The sequence below is a fragment of the Vigna radiata genome, chromosome 8 (assembly GCF_000741045.1).
Source record: "Vigna radiata var. radiata cultivar VC1973A chromosome 8, Vradiata_ver6, whole genome shotgun sequence".
Lineage (NCBI taxonomy): Eukaryota > Viridiplantae > Streptophyta > Magnoliopsida > Fabales > Fabaceae > Vigna > Vigna radiata.
The window spans coordinates 36,318,486-36,338,894 of NC_028358.1; the positions used below are offsets into that span (position 1 = coordinate 36,318,486).

The 20,409-nt window shown below is 35.7% G+C and overlaps 2 protein-coding genes across 5 annotated transcripts; both read right to left on the reverse strand.

Annotated features, from left to right (window-relative positions):
• Nucleotides 1-7,772: 7,772 nt before the first annotated feature.
• Nucleotides 7,773-9,958, reverse strand: LOC106770600 (cytosolic sulfotransferase 15). 2 transcript variants are annotated; one of them, XM_022785378.1, is made up of 3 exons: nucleotides 9,858-9,958; nucleotides 9,685-9,756; nucleotides 7,773-8,816 (listed from the first exon to the last, which is right to left on the reverse strand). In XM_022785378.1, the coding sequence occupies exon 3, from the start codon at nucleotides 8,701-8,703 to the stop codon at nucleotides 7,864-7,866; it is 840 nt and encodes a 279-aa protein (XP_022641099.1). In that variant the 5' UTR covers nucleotides 8,704-8,816; nucleotides 9,685-9,756; nucleotides 9,858-9,958; the 3' UTR covers nucleotides 7,773-7,863. The 2 variants fall into 2 exon arrangements, with proteins under 2 accessions (XP_022641099.1, XP_022641100.1); XM_022785379.1 differs by lacking the exon at nucleotides 9,858-9,958 and having other exon boundaries at nucleotides 9,685-9,851.
• Nucleotides 9,959-9,960: 2 nt separating this feature from the next.
• Nucleotides 9,961-11,053, reverse strand: LOC106771493 (F-box protein At1g78280-like). Of its 3 annotated transcripts, none has more exons than XR_001376467.2 (3): nucleotides 10,727-11,044; nucleotides 10,371-10,638; nucleotides 9,961-10,032 (listed from the first exon to the last, which is right to left on the reverse strand). XR_001376467.2 is itself a non-coding variant. In XM_014657486.2 (3 exons), the coding sequence occupies exons 1-3, from the start codon at nucleotides 10,939-10,941 to the stop codon at nucleotides 10,049-10,051; spliced, it is 498 nt and encodes a 165-aa protein (XP_014512972.1). In that variant the 5' UTR covers nucleotides 10,942-11,053; the 3' UTR covers nucleotides 9,961-10,048. The 3 variants fall into 3 exon arrangements, 2 of the variants coding, with proteins under 2 accessions (XP_014512972.1, XP_014512973.1); XM_014657486.2 differs by having other exon boundaries at nucleotides 9,961-10,073; nucleotides 10,371-10,628; nucleotides 10,727-11,053; XM_014657487.2 differs by having other exon boundaries at nucleotides 10,371-10,628; nucleotides 10,727-11,050.
• Between the last annotated feature and the right edge of the window lie 9,356 nt (nucleotides 11,054-20,409).

Sequence of the window (20,409 nt, forward strand, 5' to 3'; positions counted from 1 at the left end):
AATATCAACAAGCAAGAATAAAAGAAAGAATGCAAATGAAAAGAAGGAATGAGACACGGCCCTAAGTGAAAGTGCAAGTGACACTTGGAGCCCCTTGACACACTTTCACACTAAGTTGTGGGAACTAGACTATTACAATGTTTAGTGGTGATCTTGGAATTGCTAGCAAAGCATTTTCCCAAGCCACTCAAGTTTTAAAATTGAAAGAAAATTGCACCCAAATGTTCCATGATATCAAGCCAAAATTACAAGCAAAGATGTTTACAAATGAAGAACCAAGTGTGGTTGCTGTTTCAAGATCAATGTTGTTGTAATATGAACTTTTGCTGCTGAAAAATCATTGCTGGAACNGTGTTCTGGACAGCAAAGCNAGGTGTTCTCAAAGTCCAAGCTTGTAGCCACTTTAACAGGTCTTCCACTCCTTAGTATGCTACCCCTTTGGAGAAGCAATTTAGATGCTAGAACTCCACCACCAATCAAACAAAACCATAACCCGTGAGTGAANAAAATGCTGATACTGCAGCAGATTTTGAAATCAATTTAACATGACAGCAGATTGGAATTCCAATAAAAAGTGATTTCTAATAAACTTTGGGCTGGAAAAAGAGATAGCACCNAAAAGGAACCTAAGATAAGATCTAGAACAGATTAGAAAATCAAGAAAAACTCAAAACAGCAAAGAAATTGAGTGTGCTGAAACTGTTTGATGAAAATGCAAATGTGTTTGTTGAAATGTCTCAAAGAACTGTGGTTTTTCTGTATCAGTTTATTGGAACTGGATTGCAGGGGAATTTTGTTGCTTTTTATGTTTGAATGAGGTTGTATCTATCGGGAAANGTGGTTGAAAACACAAGCCCCTAGCTTTTGCCAATCCAAAGTAATATGNAAATGAGGTAACAGCCAAACAGCACAAGGGTTACTGCAGTAGAAAATTTTGGCAGAAAAATGTGATACAGGCAAGGTGATTTAGAGAAGTAGTGGCTCAAATGCTTAGATGACTCTTCAAACACATCAATATCATCAAATGGAATGTGTGCTAGCAAAGAAACAACCAAGAAAATTTACAGTGCAGAATTTCACTGATAGAGTTGCTATTTTGGCCAAAATTCAATGGTTTAATATGTGATTTTTCACAACAACTGGAAATATACCAAATGAACAGTACACACATCTTCTAAATGGTCAAATGAACCTGTTCTAACTTGAAAACTGGTCNAAAACACAGAATTCACCAAAAGGAGTAGTTCACTTGCAAAAATGCACTAAAATGTGGTGTTTTGGTTCATGTGTTTCGGTTAAATGCATCCAATGACCATATGAACAGTAGAAACAACTTTCAATGCACCAATTATGATTGCTNAATCAAACAAACAGCAGCAAAACACTCAAAAACTCCAAATGACTTATCTACTTGCAATTTTCAAAGATATTTGATGGNGAAATGGTGATTTTAAAGTTTGGCTATCAAAAGGAGAATTCAGCTGTGCACACAACTTTGTATTGGCCAAATAAACTTGTAGCAACAAACCAAATACACAGAATTGGTCAATTACACAAAATCACNATCTAGGTTGCTTTGCAACAAACAACCCGTGAAAAATGCAGCAGAAAAATCTGGACAGCAGCAGGATTGAAAAGAATTACAGAGAATCAACATTAGCTGGATCAAATACAATCAAATTGAACCTAATGATCTAGATCTAGCTTGAGAATACTACAAACTAGCAGATTTACAATGCCTAAGACAGTCAAGAATAACAATCACGGTGAAAAAGATTGATGAAAACAGTGACAGCACTTTGTTTCATGATTTAACGCAACTCATATATGGTTTTTGTATTTGATCGATTAAAACAAGTTGCTACCACTTGAGACATGTGTAATATCACTAAACAAACTTGTCTTAGGGTTTAGAAACAATAAATCTGCACAAAAACAGATTATAGCTATCAAACCAGAATTTCAAAGTTTATGCAGAATTGTGAAAACAGAAACAAGTTTTGGCATGTTTGAGCACATATCACCAAGGCTAGACATTGTCTCACTGCCTTCTAGGTTGATAACTGGCTACACAAGCACTGGAAACTCATTTGAAAACAAAAACATTGCTGGAACAGAATCAAACACTTGATGACAGAATTGAAAACTGCACATAGGCACATGACTTGACAAAACTGGAAAAATGAAATTGAAGTTGGAATTGAACTTAAACAAAGGATTTTCACCGATTAAAATGATCAACAAGCACTAAGGAAAAGTGAAGACACAAGAACAACAGAGAAAACGCAAAACTCAATCGAAACAGAATTGAAAGAAAAAAAAATTCAGAGGCAATGGCAATGTAACAGTACAACACGGAAAACAGAGAAATGGAGTGAAGTGATCACTTAGCTCTTGGTGCGTGGCTGAGATCGGTGCGCTCTGAATACCAAATGATAGAAGCATCCTCCACGTTGAGATGGAAGAGACTTCTCGATCAGGTGTGGCAGCGGGAATTGGAGAACAGTTGCAGTGGATGAATCGCACGGAAGGTGTTTGATAAAAGGTTTGGCAGTGTTTGGAAGGTGATGTAGTGAAGAAACTAGCTCAGATGGCTTTCCAAAAGGGAAAGGAGCTAGAAGTAAACAAGCTAAAGAAGCTTAAGCAATGAACTTGAAGAAATGTGGCTGGATTTCAGCAGCAATTCACTATCTCAATTCAAGTTCCTATTTACACATGAGGAAACTCTCTTTTATAGAATAAGAGAGGCTATGAATCTTGCTAGGGAAGCTACTAAGATTTTACAAAGCATGTGCAGCCGAAGCTTTGATCCACGTGTGTTTCAATTCCCATGAGAAACCCATTTATCACGTGGAAAGCGTGGAGAATGTGCTGCAACAAGGGGAAGCCACGGTTGGCTGTTTTGCACATGGAAAATGTGGAAAACGTGGTAGCTGGATTGTAGAAAACATGCTTCAAATCAGCTACACGGTTGGCTGCACAATGCACTCCTACTTGCTTCCTTTGTGCTTCCTTGATTGGCAATCTTCCTAGGATGTGTAGTTTCCTACTTTTATTTGTATCCTACAAAACAATGTAAATGGATTAGAGAATCTATCTAAGACTTAGATAAGGAAAGAGTTTTGGAAATCTTTTATTATACTTCCCTTTCTTTAGTCTTAGTTGTAAGTTGTTACTTCTTGGATGGGAAGTCCCTTTAGGGGTTGCCATCATGTTGTGTCCAAGAAATGAAACCAAACTCATTTATATAAAAAAATGTAATAGTAACTGTTGAGATTGTTGATAAGGGAAGCACTGGTTTAGCTAACTTTAATCTCACGGTGCTCTAGTTGCTCTGGTTTTTTATGATGACAACACATTATTAATAACACATGTTTTGTTATGTGTTACATATTTTGTTCCTAATTGAATTATATCTTATTAAACATGTTTTGTATTGATCTTGATATATGTATGCACATTTATTGAGCTTATATCTGATACATCATTTATGGTTGCATTACATATGCTTTTTAAGAAGAAAACCACATGCACTTTTATGAACTTATATTGTGTAGCATAACTACAAGTTTTAAGTCAACTTCATTATGAAGCATGTCGATTATAACTAGTGACTATGCACATATTTTAAAAAGCAATGCTATGAGTGATTTGGCATTGAAAAGTTTTTCAAACTGAGTTAATGTGCCTAAGTCGACTACATGCGTAGTGGATCTGACTTAGTTAGTTGATTGTTTGATATTCTGTTATGCTTGTGAACAGTAACGACTATATTTCAAAAGTTAGTTAAAGCATTGATGATAGTCAACTGTATTAAATGCAAAATCAGTTTGTCTGTTGTTGACTGTTATTTTTTTACTTATCTGTTATAACTGTCTAAGGGCAGTCGACTTCATTAGTAGCCTAGTCGACTACAAGAGCGTCTAATTTATAGAAAACTATAAATAGACGTGCCTCAGTTGATCACAGAGACTTTGGATATTCTAACATTTTCATTTGTGATTTATAGATTGTGATCTCTGAGAATTTGCTTCAAGAACTCATCAAGAAGACCGTGGTGATCTATCTTTGAAGAAGAAAGATTTATGAGCTTACTGGATGATCATACCCTACACATTGTGGTGCTTACTTACTGATCAAGATTTCTCTCAATCTTTGTAAAGATTGTTGTTATTGTCTTGTTGGGATTGTAGGGGGTCGTCTCGTGGAGTCTGTACACTTTAAGGATTGTTCAAAGTGGGTTGAAGATGGGATATCTTGTTGCAGATCTTGCTGTGTGTATTGCCTATATTTTGGTTAGAGGGTTAGAAAGGTGTTTTATATTTTTGACGTGGAGGTCTCTATAAAATCCTTATTGTAAAAACCTTGACCATTATAGTGTATTTGCTTCTAGATAATGGAAGGACAATGGATGTAGGCATTGAGGCCGAACTAGTATAAGAACCTGCATTTGAATTCTCTATCCCTACACTTTTAAATTAAGTCGACTTTACTGCTTTCATAGTCAACTTTATATTTTCCGCTGCCCTTAGAATTTTCATTCCCTGCGATTCAAGAAACCTTGTAAAGTTTTATACTTTGTGAAAAAGATTGCGAAAGGACTATGATTTTGAAAACTCGCTAATTCACCCCCCCCCCCTCCTCTTGGTGTTAAAACGAAGCCAACCCTTTTCCAACAATAAAAGTTTTAATCAATTAGGAATTTACTGTCATCAATTAAAACAATAAGCTAACTTTTCTTAACTCGCATAATAACATATTTAACCATGAGTTAAGAACTTCGTTCTTTCATACTTGTATTTTTAGAATTTAAACATGTTTCGAATTTGGGGTTGACGACCCTTACTCAAAGCATTCCAAGTTAAGTTGTCTCTCTCCCTCCTTCTTGTCCAAGTTGTGTGAGTGGGTACTTGTCAAAGGCACTCCGACGCTCAAGTCAGCAATATAACAGCATGGTTAGCACAACAAGTTATGTGTATATTATGCATAATCATCTAAAGTCAAACCTGAGACCTTTATATAATAGTTGTAATAGGCTTTTATACCTTTCACTAGCCTAATGATGACTCAATCACACCTTAATTTGCACTAGGGTTTTAATGATTTATTATCGTTTATAATGTAACCATGTAGTTGACTTGGTGGGTGGTCGGTCAGGTAACCAGAGTGGTGGTCGGCTTGGGTGGTCAGCCAGGTGGTTAGCCTGGTTGTCGGTCTGGTGGTCGACCTGGGGATCGGCCTAGGTGGTGCTCGGGAAACCGTACAGTACACAAGCCCCCCAAGCCTGAGCATGATGTTGATTATGCAAAGGGGGTCTGCATGTGCTACACCTAATAAAGACAGGTTCTCTGGTTGCTTTTTGTCTTAATTCACTTTTTGTTCGTTGATTAAGGTGAGTGGTTGGAAGACTAAAACGGGTCTTGCCTTTAACAGGCAAGCCAAATAGGGTACTGATCTTCGTTAAGCGATATATCATGGAGATCCATGGTCACCAACCTTTGAGAAGGTCGACCAGGATTCCTTTAGTTATGAGTCACAGTCACTGACCTTCGAGAATTTTGGTCGGGATTCCTTTCGCAATGAGTCATGGTCACCAACCTTCAGGATGGTCCGTCGAGATTCCTTTGGTGATGAGCCACAGCCACTGATCTTTGGGAAGGCTGGTCGGGGTTCCTTTGGTGATGACCACGGTCACCGACCTTTGAGAAGGCCGGTCGGGATTCCGTTGTTGATAAGCCACGGTCACCGACCTTCAAGAAGGTCGAGCAGGATTCCTTTGGTGATGAGCCGAGGTCACCGACCTTCGAGAAGGCCGACCGAAATTCCTTTGGTGTTGAGCCATGATCACTGACCTTTGAGAAGGCCGGCCAAGATTCCTTTGTTAATGAGCCACGATCATCGATCTTTGAGAAGGCCAGTCAGGATTCCTTTCCTCATGAGCCACGGTCATCGACCTTTGGGAAGGCCGACCAAGATTGCTTTGAGACCTAGGGTGGCTAAGTTGTTGAGGTCGAATGATTGAGGCTGAATTACTGAGGCTAATTTTCTCGGGCCTTTAAAGCACCACTCACTGGTTCCTTATGGCTACAATGGGGATACTCACTCGGCCCCACGGTGGGCGCCAAAATGTTTTGGGTTTGGGGTTGATTTTCCTTACTCAAAGCACTCTAAGTTAAGTCGTTCGCTCTCCCTCCTTCTTGTCCAAGCTGTATGGGTGGGTACCTGTCAAAGACACTTGGATGCTCAAGTTAGTAATATAACCGAACGGTTAGCACAACAAGTTCTACGTATATTGTGCATAATCATCTAAATTCATACCTGAGACTTTTACATAATAGTTGTAATGGACCTTTACCTTTCACTAGCCTAATGACAAGCCAAGCTCTCCTTAAACTGCATTAGGATTTTAATGAGTTACTATCATATATACTATAACCATGTGGTTGACCTGGTGAGTGATTGGTTGGATGGTTGACCTGGTGAGTAGGTGGTCGACCTAGTAATCGACCAGATGATCAATTTGGTGATCGTTCGGAATGGCCAGTCTAGTGATCAGCCAGATAATCGACCTCATGATCGGTCTGGTGATCGGCCGAGTGGTCAACCTAAAAGTTGACCTTGGTGGTATTAGGAGACCTAATGGTACAATTTATATTTGAAGCATAAAAAATATTTCAGTACTCAACATTTGCCTCTTACACTTATTTCATCCCGGTACTCAGAAGATTTTTCTTTGTACAAGGTTGATTTTTTTAATCATTAATTTCAAATTTTCTAATAAATAATAAATTTTCAAATCAAGTCAGACATCATAGCTAGTAGCAATTAATGATAATAAATTTACTACACACTAGTTGTTGATCATTCATGACATTATTTAATTCTGTTACCGTGTTTGGTAAGTAATAATATATGAACAAGAACGAAGAAAAAGAGGGGAATGTATTAGTTTGGTTGAATGAAAAAGACACGTTTCTAAAATCCTCTTTTTTATTCTTTTGTCTATTCTCAGAAGTCACAAGCTTAAAATTGTAAAATAAATTTCATTAGCAGAAAATGAAATCGTTTTTTTTCAATAACCCTTTTCAAAAAATACGCACATAAACCTCTTTCATTTTTATTTATTAAAATAAAATACACTATATTTAAAAAATACAATTAAATGATTTTTTATTATTAGGGAAGATCAATATGAATTTAAAAGGTGGAGGGTTGATTACCCCTTTCTAAAGTAAAAGTTTTCTCTACTCAAATATAATGGATATAAAAATTTTGTATGATGCTCTTTTTCACTGGGAATGTGTATACCTATTTTTTTCTCATATATACCTATTTAAAATATTAATTAAATAAGTTGTTTTTCAAAAGATAAAAAATAGTAGTAAAGAAAGAAAAATATGATTATTTTTTCATATAACAAGTTTTGCTATTATTGAATGTTGTGTTTAGTATTATTAAATTGAAAATATTTAATTATTGATTGCTAGTCTACAGAACTCATAAAAGTTTACTTGTTTTTTAGGTTGCAATAAATAATTGTATTTCAATTATTAGTGTGTTTTATTTACGAAGTTACAATAGTACATATAATTTGGTTAGTTTTAAAATATTTTTTAAACAATAATCAAAGTTTAAATTACACTGTGTAGGTTAATTTCCTTACTGTTTGTACGTATAAAATAGCTTTCCCTTTTTGAATATAATATGAATTTGTTTGCAACAAAAGTAAATAAAGTTTATATCAGCAAAGCTTTTACTTAATTCAACACACCTTTTTCATACAACTGATCATGGAACATAAACAAAACATGTCACAGTAACATTTGTGCCAAACGATACATATAGCTATTTCTTTGTTGTCTCTTATGAATGCATGATTTTAAATGATAAACCAGATCCACTTAATTTTTCTTCCATAATTTTGGATAATTTTTCTGTCATTGAAGGAGAAAAATAATTTACCCAGCCTCCTATTTCTGCTTTTCGAAAGTAGTGCTTATTCTCAAGGCCATCGTACACGATTCCAGATTTATTCACTTCCAAATCCTTCATCTTCTCAAAACTACATAACCTGATTATGCTTTCAATCACTCCATTGCTTTCTTCTTCTTGAGTGAAAGGAAAATCCAGAAACTCTGCAACTCTTTTCACGTACAAGTTGACATTCTCTTTAATATCTTCATATTTTAGTATCAGAATTTTGTTAGGTCTAACTATGCTCTCCTTCCAGTAACCTAACATATGACTCCACCATGGACCAAACTCAATTATCCCATTGCAATACATTTCAAAAGCTTCCTCTATTGTTAGTGCAGATGAAGAACAATATTGCCTAACTTTATTAAAGAAATGCCATGCTGAAATAAAAGTGTCAAAAGGGTTCCTACAAATATAAATTATCTTACAATTAGAATCTATGATTGACTTAGACAATGAAGGGAATGGAATGTGAGTTCCCAAAAGCCTTGGCTCAGTTGTTGGAAAATGACTATTAGCAGGATACATGAATTCAATATAAGGCACAAGTTGATGAGGATTGGAAGAAAGCAATGGATGGTTATGAATGGAGGAGAAGCATTGGCGATTCACAATGGCAAAAGCAATGGCTTTCAACCATGTTGTACCTGATTTTGGAAAACTAGCAACAATAATATCATTATCTTTTGCTTGAAACTGCTTCTGAAAAATGTTTATCTCTTTCATAAAAGTGGAGGAGCACCAAAATTCTTGAAATAGATACAAATCTGAGGATGCAAAACCCTTCTCTCTCGGAAGGGAGAGAGTTAGTTCATCTTCTTTCTTTGTTTGTCTTTCTTCTGCCATAAAGAAGAATTTTTGAAGGAAAAAAATCAGTAGAAAGTTTGAAGTTTCCTAATGATCAAAGGGAGTAGTTTGCTGGTTGTAGTGGATGATAATTTTGCTCACTAGGGCTACCCTTTTATAACAAAATGTGAGTTGGAGAAATTGCTATAATGTAAAGAAAATGCACAACAATGGAGACATATAAGCGATCACGAAAGATTCCTTTTATTGCACTATGTCATTGGTTGAAAAAATCATAATGGTTTTGACAAAAGCCTTCATTAATTATCAAAGGACAAAAATCTTCAGTAATTACTGAAAGACAAAAGTATTGACTAACACCAACATATACTATTTACGTATCCCACTTCAGGAAATTGCAGCAAATAGAGCTCAATGTACATTTATCTTCATCGTCCAATACAAGAATTTCATAAGAAATTTGTCGTTTTTAACTTATTCTATTGTATGCATTAAATGTCAATTAAATGTCAATTAAAATAATAAATGTATACATTAAATATCAATTAAAATAATAAATGTATACATTAAATGTCAATTAAAATAATAAATGCAAAATATATATATATATATATATATATATATATATATATATATATATATATATATATATATATATATATATATATATATATATATATATATATNTATATATATATATATATATATATATATATATATATATATATATATATATATATATATATATATATATATATATATATATATATATATATATTGTATCCAGGCTACACCATAATATATGCATTCAAGAATGAACTAGTCTACTCCCCTCCTACACTAAGTGAGCTTTACAGTCACATTGATTCAAACATGAATGCCTAACGTATCAACAGTTACCTTCTTGGTGCTATATAAAGATATCTACATCACATGGAACTTCACCCAAACGAATCCAAAGTACCAAAGGTTCTGCAAAAATATGGCATTCAACAGTAAGAATGTTGCATGTGTACAAGTACTATTGCTCCTTTCAATTGATTTTAAAGGCAGTCAAGAAAGCTTGCAATTACCTTATCACACCCAGTCTGTCGATCACGTTCAGTGCTCTTTCTTCGTCAATATCAAAATCAATCACTGGAAGCTTAGACAAAATCCTATCGAAACATGTCACTGGAATCTAATACTCACACTGCCAAAATCCAAGCTTTTACTGTTTCGTCTAACCGGTTTCTTCGTGTTTACATCCTGCAACATGTTTTGCTCATCCAGTCTCAATAATGATAATACTGCATATATCGGCAAAACAAAAAAAATAAAACATAATAACACATGAATAAAGTTCAAAATAATAAGGATTGAGTTAAAAAAAGGTTTAAATAGTTGTTAAACACTGCTACTGAATTTGGCAGCTTTCCTATCTATAAGAACCCCTTTTCAACTTCGAAGTGTTTGGTAGGCTATTAAATTTTCATTCCTATGCATAAAAAATTATGTTTTCCCCTTGGTGCATTTCTTACATATATCAACTAATTCAAACCATTCTCTTTAACAGGAAGTCATGGGTCAAAAGGGGCAAATTGTACCACTTGATCAAACGGCTTGACACATCTTTCCTCATCTTTGCTAAGGTTCTGGTGAAAAGCCACCATTCTGCTGTAACATTTGATTTACTGGTAACAGTTGCAATATAACCATTAGCCTCAACCAAGCTTAATTCATGATCAATATCACAGAAAGATGAGATATTTGGAGGCGGATATGACAAAAGATGAAGATAATGCAGTTGCTCCCCCAAGAATGAGGCCAAGTTTGTTTTATCTTCCCATGTCAGTTTATCTCTTCTGCATAAAACTAAATACATAAGATACAGAGAATTATGTTACTTCAAGAAATAAAAAACTAGAATTGCTACTAATTAACACTAAATGACATGACTTACAATTCTGCAAACATATTCCCTGCACATCGTTTCGTTATCACATATGGCCATATGTTTGAGTTACCAGCTAAGCTACCTGATTCATTCACAAGCATCCCAGCATTCCTATACTCTAACTGTTTCCTGCCCCCAAACCCCAAATGAGAAATAATCAACACTGCATTTCCTACTGGTGATATTGTTTTTCGCAATGATATCAGGTACACCTTTTCCATCCCAACTTAAATTGGTACAAGAATATTTTTCACGAAACGGATACACATGTATCATAATGTTACATTGTATAATAATATTGCAGTTATTCAGATTTTTTAGCTTGTCGCAAAGAATAAATAGGTTAAATTATTAGAAAAAATATTATTATACTTTAAGCAATTTATTTAATTAATTAAAATATTTCGTTTTAATATGTAAATTATAAATATTTTAATTTAAAAATATTTTAAACACTTCGAACCATATATTATCGAAGAAACACTAAAACATTTTATTTATATTTTTCATATAAATAACTTATATAACTTTTCAAATTAAGAAAATGAAACATGAATATTTTTCTTAACTTATTATAAAGATCTAGAAAATAATATTTTAGAAGTGGTAGTGCTTTAAAATTAGTGAAATTTGACTGTTTTAATATTAAAAGGTTTTAATATAAATAGTTTTGTTATCAACAAGTTTTATTATTTTAAAATACATCATCTCTATATAAATCACTTTTCCAAAGATTTTTTACTTCTCACAAGGAGTTCTCATCCTCTGTTCGTCAGATTGAACAATCTGTCGGTATCAAACAATCGGTATGGTAGAGTCCCACAGCGGAACAAAATAGCGGAAAGCGTGTTTTCGATCAAAATCAAGTTACAATGGTCCGTTTTAGAAATTTATTTTCTTAGTAAACTTTTATCGAACAATTGATGTGCAGAAAATGTAAAGAGTGTAGGGAGTAGAAAAATTCACAAAGATAATTTTTATACTGGTTCGAATCAAAAGATTTTACGTCCAGTTGTTAATCACTATAAAAAATGATTAACGTTTTCACTAAAAAACAGTTTCACATATTACAATAAAGTGAATAAAATAGAAAACTAAAACCTTCCTTCAACAAACGAACCAGAAGGAAACTTCCTTCGACAAACGAGCCAAAAGTGGGCAGTAAGCACTTTTCTTCGACAGACGAACCGGAGTAGTGCTGCAAAATTCTTCCTTCGACCAACGAACCAGAAGAAAGCAACTTTGACAACTTGAAGAGAACCGCTCTGACCTTTGACACACGAAGCACGAGCTTCTCTTATTCACAAGACTTGACAAAGTAAAGAATTAACTTTTGAGAACTTCCTTAGATCACACTATAGTCTCTGAAAGCTTAGATAAACCCTCTAAGGGTTTAAGACAATTATATATAGCCTACTGGTCTGAAATTGAAAAGACATATTACAACTGCCAGTGATAATCGATTATTGTTAGTGATATTATTCAAGTCCGTTACAAGGTTTTTCAAAAAGTGATAATCGATTATTCTAGACTTTGGGCAATTCACATAAGGACCAGTGATAATCGATTATTTTGAGTAATAATCGGTTATTCCACAAAGCAAATGATTTTTCAAGAATGCTCTGTTCATCTTTGTGCTCCTTTGCCATTGATAAGTTGATTTATATGAGATGGTATGTTGTTGGGGTTAGATTTCACCAAGTTCCCTCTCATGTATATAAGAATTCTTTTTTATGCACTAATGCCAATGTCCCTCACTAAATCACTTAAACCCGATCCTTCGGTAAATAAGTTTGTCCCTAATTACCAGTTCATACAATTCCTAGCCTTCTTGGTAATAAGATGTGAAGATGAAGAGGTTAAGACGACCAAGAATCATACCCTCATCCATGAGAAATATAACCTTTAGGAGTAATTCAACAAAAACCTTAATTGTAAGAAACCTGTCGGCACTCATGCAATTCATAAATCATGCTAATGAATGAGTTAAACATAGCAAGTATTGAAACAGATGAATTACTCTAACAATTAATGAAAAAGCATATGGAATTAAGAATCGATTCAAATACATGAGAGCTTACAAGGTTACATCATTCCCCACAACAAATAAAAATTAGTTCCCCATTGACATGGAAGAAAGAATGAGAAACAAAGCCTAAGAATTGGTTAAAGAGTGTATTCTATGCTCTTCTCTTCCAAGGATGCATAACCTAGAGCCCCGAGGTCCTTTAAATAGGGTTAGAGGCGTGCCAAAACAGGGTTCGGTCCAAAAGAGTTAAAACGGAGCAGAAACAGGGCCTTATCCACGCAAGGTCGACGCCCAGGTTGTCTAGGAGGACGCTCGGGCAGTCAGAAAGGGTCGTGTAAGGCCCAGGCGCCAAATTTGGACGCCCAGGCTTCGAAGCCCCGTCGCCCGAGCGGCGAAGGCCACCACCTGGGCGGTGGACGTCGATTTTGATCACCCAAGCTTTGGCTCTGGTCGCTCGGGCTTCGTCTTTTCCCTCCTTCAGGTGCCTTTTTATGCCCTTCTGAGCTCCATCTTTTTGGCTTTTCATCTCTACTTCCAATATAACCTCAATCTCTGTCAAAACAAAGGGAATTAGTCATAAAACCATTGAAATCAACCTTAACTCTCTTATTCACACAATTTATTGAAAAAGTATGAGTCCAAGCAAGTTTCTAAGTGAAAAAGGGTGTTTTTAATTAGTATAAAAAATGCATCACAAATAACGGTGTTTTAAACTGTTATCACAACCCCAAACTTAGAACTTTGTGTGTCTTCAAGCAAATAGAATGTAACTCAGTTCTTCAGGACAATCACTACAATGACTCAACCTTTTTCAAAAACCTTTTCTTTCAAGACAAGGAATCACTTATATCAATTCAGCATAAAGATCTCAGTCAAGATTTGAAAATGCCTTAATTCAATTAGAGTCAATGTGATGCTCAAATATTTCCAATAAGTGTTATCCTTAAGAATGATCAATCAACCAAGCAAAGACGCAATCATAAATTCAGAGAACTAACCCTCACCAAGGAAAGTGTTTTACTCAAGCACTCAAAAGTATATTACTCAAGCACTCAAAAGTGTCTCACATATCTCACAGGTGTATACTGTGGTGTTTCACTCTACTATCACAATGTCACACAAATTAATTTTGTCTTTCATTTAACCACAATCAAACATACTCAAAGCACGTTATCATCACAAGGGCTTTTCATGGCTTGTAACTTGGCTAGGCTAAGAAGGAGATTGGTTTTTTTGGTCAACGAAGTTCCTTGAGTTAATAAAGACATTTATGAATTTATCATTCAAGAACAACTTTCTTTCTTTTCCCCAGCTTTCCTTTGCAGTGAGCTCTGTCTTTTCTTTTCAATTTTTTTTCTCACTTTTCTTTTCTTTTGCCTTTTTCTTGCTTTTGTTTTTCAGTTGCTCACTGCCTAGAGAAGTTGGTTATTACTTGGCAACCCCAAACTTGAACCTTTATTAGTACATCATCAAATGTTCTCAACTTAACTCAAGGTAAAGATTTTTCAAAAAGGTTTTCTAAAACATGCATAAGGTTTGAGGTTCAAAGGTTAGAACAACTTGTTCTCTTTTCAGTGGGCAAAAATTATGTGAACGCTAAAAGAGCAAGGGATAACAAAAGATGGCCTTGATCATATGGAACCTGCAAGCAAGTAGTTCAATCACAAAAAATTTAGGCAAATCATTCGTGTTTCCAAAGTAATAGCAATTATTTACAAACAACTCTGAAGCCCAAAACTCACACAGGTAAACTCACAAGTTCCAAAATTCAGAAAAACATCTTGCTTAGTATCTCAATCAAACTTTATCTCAAGCACATGTCTCACTAATTAGGATTCATCACTTAAAGAAGAAAAAGAAGGAACCATGTGATCAAACACTATAGACTTGAATGAAACTCGAAATACTCAGAGTAGAGGTCCTAGAGGCAGAGGACGAGGTGGCCCAGTACAAGGTGGACGTGACCAAGGTGATAATGAAATCGGCACAGATTAAACCAGGTAACACAATTGGCATGGCTATGGCCGAGCAAGGGGTCATGGAGGTCGGTCTAAGAGTGCTTCAAGTATGGAAAACATGGTCACTATGCAAACGAATGAATATCAAAAAGTTCTTATAATTGTGATTTCGAGCTAAAAAGAAAAATGAAAGAAACCTCATTACACAAGAAAATCAAAAAGAGATGGGGATTTTAATGTTGTTAGAAAGCTCATATGCTGAGAAGGGTTTTACCAATTCAGTTTGGTATCTAAACACTAGAGCTAGCATTCACATGTGTGTTGATGATATTTTCTCAATGAACTTGCCAAGGTGGACATCATACTTGTGTCATTGATAGTTGATTCAAAGGTGGTCATAAAAGGATGTGGAAAAGTTCGACATGTACAAAATGATGGAAGAGTTGTAGAAATCATGGACGCCTATTATGTTCCCGAGCTGAAGGGAAATATTTTAAGCACGGTAAGATGTTGGGAAAAGGTAACTCAGTTATAATAAAGTATCAAGTAATGTATTTGAAGGATAAGCATGGTCGTCTTGCAACCCAGGTAGAAATAAATAAAAATCGAATGTATAAACTAGAGTTGAAGATCTTGTAGGAGTGGTGTTTGAAGCTGGACATGAAATATGAAGCTATGATGTGGCCCTTTCGGTTTTGACATCTTAATTTTGGAAGTCTGGCCTAGTTGTTAAGGAGGAAAATATTACTCAGACTATCAGATATAGAATTTGAGAAGATATTTTGTGAAGAGTGTGTGCTCGGAAAATAGTCAAGAAATAAGTGTCCAAACTTAACTATGTACAAGGTAGAAGAGAGACGTAATCTAATATGTACACCAACCTGTATGTGGACCCACTTCTCTTAGTTCATTCAGTGGTAAGAAATACTTTATTTCATTCATAGATGACTTTTCTCGAAAGGCTTAGGTGTATTTGTTATAGGAGAAATAAAAAGGTATGTCCTCATTGGCTATGATGAAGAAGCAAAATCCTACAAGTTGCACAACCCGATTTTAGGAAAACATTTGGTGAATTGGGATGTCCAAGTGAATGAAAAGAGTGAATGAAGTTGGGCTGACTCGAAAGAAAAGTTTTCTGAAAGCATATCTCTAGGGGGAGAGCTTAGTAATGACTAACAAGATCTTGACGAGTGGAAGCCCAAAGATTGTAGATGAAGCGACGAACAAGCATGCTAAAGAAAAAGATGAACTTAGGTCTAGATCTTGAGATCTAAATGATATTTATAACTCCAATAATGAGGTACGTGTAGTATGTCTCTTAACTGGTGTGAAGCATGGAGGAAAGATGGAGGAAAGTCATGGATGAAGAGATCAACTCAATTGAAACAAATGAAACGTAGGAGTTGACAAATTTACCCACAAGAGCTTGACCAATTAGTGTGAAGTGGGTATACAAGAAGAAAATCAATGCAAAAGGAGAATTAGATCGCTATAAAGCCCGACTGGTGATGAAGGGCTACAAACAACATAAAGGAATTCATTATGCTGAGGTATTTGCTACAGTAACAAGGATGGAAACAATTCGATTATTATTTCCACTAGGAGCATAACAAGGTTGGAAGATATAACAGATGGATATAAAGTCTGCATTTCTGAATTGATTTCTGGAAGAGCAAGTTATGTAGAACAACCTCTAGGTTAAAGAAGGTGTTGTAAGGTTTAAAGCAAGCTCTACAAGCTTGGAATGAAAGAATAAACACTTATTTCAAGAAAAATGCTTATGAGCAACGTACATATGAACACACTTAATACCTAAAGAAGCATGTGACAGGTATATTATTTGTTCTCTTGTATGTAGATGATTTCATTTTTATGGGAAGCAAAGCCAAGATAGTTGAAGAAGATCGAAATGATCGATTTGGGCATTATGAGATACTTAGCTTTGGAGGTAGACCAAAGTTTGGCAGGGATCTTTATGTCTCAAAGGATATATGCTAAGGATATATTGCAGAAGGCAAATATGATGAATTGCAAACCAATTTCCACTCCAATAGAACTTGGAACAAAGCTATAAAAAAAAGGTGTAAAGGATCGTGTTGATACAAATAGATATCGAAGTTTAATTGGAAGTCTCAAGTACTTGACAAACACAAGACCTAAGACCTAAAACCTTATGTTGAGCGTGAGAGTTACAAGTTGTTTTATGAAGAAGACAAGATATTCTCCTTGAAAAATACTAAAGCGGATAATAAAGCATGTGAAGAGAGCTTTATCTCTTGGAAAACTAAGTGTTGTTATTCTCCATAACCATATGATCCAATATTATAAATAGATTATTTATAGAAGCTCTTAATAATTAATAATTAATAGTTTATTAGACCAATGTGTCCGAATATTTATATATTTTAAGGCTGAGTTGAATATCTATATTAATATTATTAGTTTTATTTTTCTTATAGTTTTATACAAATTTTTATTTTATTGTAAGAATATTTTTTAAATAATATAATATAATATGTTATATTTGAATAAGTGAGTTCAAATATAATTTATATTTGAATAATCCAATAATTTTAGAAACATAAAACTTTTTTTTGTGCTCTACCTAACTACTATTGCATTTTAACTATAGCCATTATTTTTTTAACCGATATCTGAAATATATTTAAATTTCCCTCTTGATTAATTTGACAAATCAATACAGAAATAAAAATAATTTGACAGTTTTTTTTTTTCATTTCTTTTGGGGTTGTTCGAGCTCACGGTAAGGCAGCTGCATGGTTGTTATTACTTTTGATTAGCTTGCGTTGACGGAGAGGTTGTTATGATTGTCATGCTTGATTGCCTATGTAAGAACGTAAGACACAGGTTGATTAAGATGTCTTGTTGTTGTACTTATTAAATCCTACTAAATATGAGAATGTCTTTTAGCCTGTGTTCGTTTGGGCTAATTTACTGTATGCGAGAATCAACAAAGATGGATTTGTGCTGATTTCTTGTGTTCGCATGCGCTGATTTTGCGAAGAAAGAAAAGCGGGGAAAAGGAAGGATTTTCGAGATTGTCCTCTTTTTAGCATCTCGCAATTTTGCAAAGATTTGCGATGATTTATAATGAAGAGTCCTGTATGTCCCTCTACTATTTCTATAATTCCAGGACAATTACAATCGTGCACAATATAAAAAAACAAGAATATTAACTTAAAGTGATTCCAAGCAATGAAGCAATTGCACAATTGCACTTTGCTCTGACAAGTCATGTTATTGTTCGCTGCTCATGTGAGGAGTTTGCCATGTGCCTCGCCATGCTTTTACAGCTTGCTTTTGCAACGCAGTGCAGTCTCCCTAGTTGGCGAGATTCTCTGGTTGAAGACGTGTGGTTCTGGTGAAGATGAAGATAGGGCATGAGGAAGAAGGCGCTTGATGATGACGACGCAAGCGGATGAAGAAGACAAAGGTTGAAGCAGATGTATTTGGATCTAGTAAAAAGCGTATCCGGATAAGGTTTTCCATGAATTTGCGAAGCAAGCGTATCCGGATACAGGTTTCGCGAATCTGGATCCACGTTTTCCATGATTTTTCGAAGGAAGGGTATCCGGATACAAGTTTCGCGTATTCGGATCTAGGAGACGTTTTTCTTTGGTTCTTTGGATGGCAACTCTGTCTTCTTTCCGGTTGCAGTCAGTTGTTCGCCATACCTTCATTCCTTGCTCCATCACAACAAGTGGGTTAGCAGAATTGTGTCAAGCTTCGTGCATGGGTGATGCGGTTATCATCTTCCTCGCGTCACTGTCAAACGTGTACATCCCCCATGGAAGCAATGGTGGCTTCTGGTTGAGGAGAATGGCGCAGAGGTGGAGGTGTGTTCTTACGAGCATCATAGAGACTCAGACCAAATGAACTACTAGTGCAAAAATGTTGTTTAACGTCGGTTATTTTGGGCTTGTAACATCTATTAAACAATCGACGTCATTACCGGTGACGTCAATGGGACGTCGGACATACATTCAATAGACATCTATGATGACGTCAGTTAGTGTCATGTCTGACGTCACCAGACGTCAGTGCAGGCCTAACCCAACGTTTAAAGGCACAATATAAACGTCTGTTTTTGCATTAACCGATGTCTAAAAGCACATAAAGACTTTGAACATGTCACTACTTGACATCTAAGGTCACTTTAGACGTCGGTTTTTGCATTAAGCGACGTCTAATACAGTTGTTGTGTTTTAGTGCAGTTTTGTTCCTGTCTTTGGATAGCCTAGTAGCACACTCTCCTTTTGCTAGTTTCCCCCAATAAAAAGCTTGCGTCTTTTGAATTTCTAATGGCATTTCGACCCAAAACCAAACCTAGGTGCTTTCTTAGTTCCATTTTCAACCGCAAGATGAAAAAATTACGGTGAAACGATAACCAGGCAACGACCCAGTTTCGTTTTTGGGTCGAAATGTCACCATAAATCCAAAAGACGCCGCTTTTTCTTGGAGACAGCTAGCGAAGGGAGAATGTGGTACTACGTTATCCAAAAAAGGAACAAAACTGCACTAAAACACAACACAAAGAAAACAAATTTTAATCAGTTGAACCAGAAGATAATCGATGAAAGACTGACAAAGAATAAATGGTAACCATAAAAAACCACGCACCTGGGATGCTCTGCCACAAAAAAGAAAAAGGAGAGGAGGAAGACGATGATGTTATCAGACACAATAATGCAATGCTGCAAGAGAGAAAAAGAAGAGGTGCCACAAGAGAGAAAAAGAAGAGGTGCCGCAAGAGAAAAAGGAGAAGAGGAAGACAATATTAGAAACTGCAATGCTGCGAAGAGTCTAAGGTTTATTTAAAATGAAATGAGGGTGTCGGTTGCTCTAGAAATCAATGTTTATAGTCATCTAGACGTCGGTTGTCAAACTAATTCGACGACCAAGTTAACATATAAACTAACTTCTTGAATGCCCATTAGACGTCGGTGCAGAGGGGAGCCGACGTCTAGGAAGCTGAACCGATTGACGTTTCATTTCCTATCAGGGATGTGACGACAGTTGTGAAGGGGTGCCGACATCGATAATAATTTAGCTGTCGGTGCCCTTCTGCCGGACATCCGAGTTTGGTGAAAATAATTAATTACAGGCACATAGACGTCTGGCCCCTCAAACACCGACGTCTACATTGCAGAAATTTTTGTCTTCCCACCTTCCGAACAGGCCATAGACGTCGCTTTTTGACTACATGACGTCTAAGGGCTTGGGAATTAGGTGAAGAGCATTAATTGCAGCCCCGTAGACGTCGGCCCCCATTAAAACCAACGTAATTAGACTGTCTTCTCGCCTACCTCAGGCCATTAGACGTTAGTGTAGTAGAGAGCAGACGTCTACAATCTCATAGATGTTGCCTTCCCTTGAAACTGATGTCTATGTTACCTACTTATTTACGGTAATGCCACTGTCCACTCATATACGTCAGTCTTCCCTCGAACCGACGTCTTGTGGGTGACGTTAAACAGGGTTTTTGCACTAGTGAACAGTGGAGAAAGGGAGGAGGGAGAGGAGGTACATGTCTGCCATGGAGAAGAAGATGAAGGATTCTGTATTGGAGGACTCCTCTACTACATTATAATTTTTTTTTATAATTAAAAATTAATTTTAGTAATTATTAATAAATTTGCTCTCTTTATCATAATTTTTACTTTTATATATAACATTAAAAA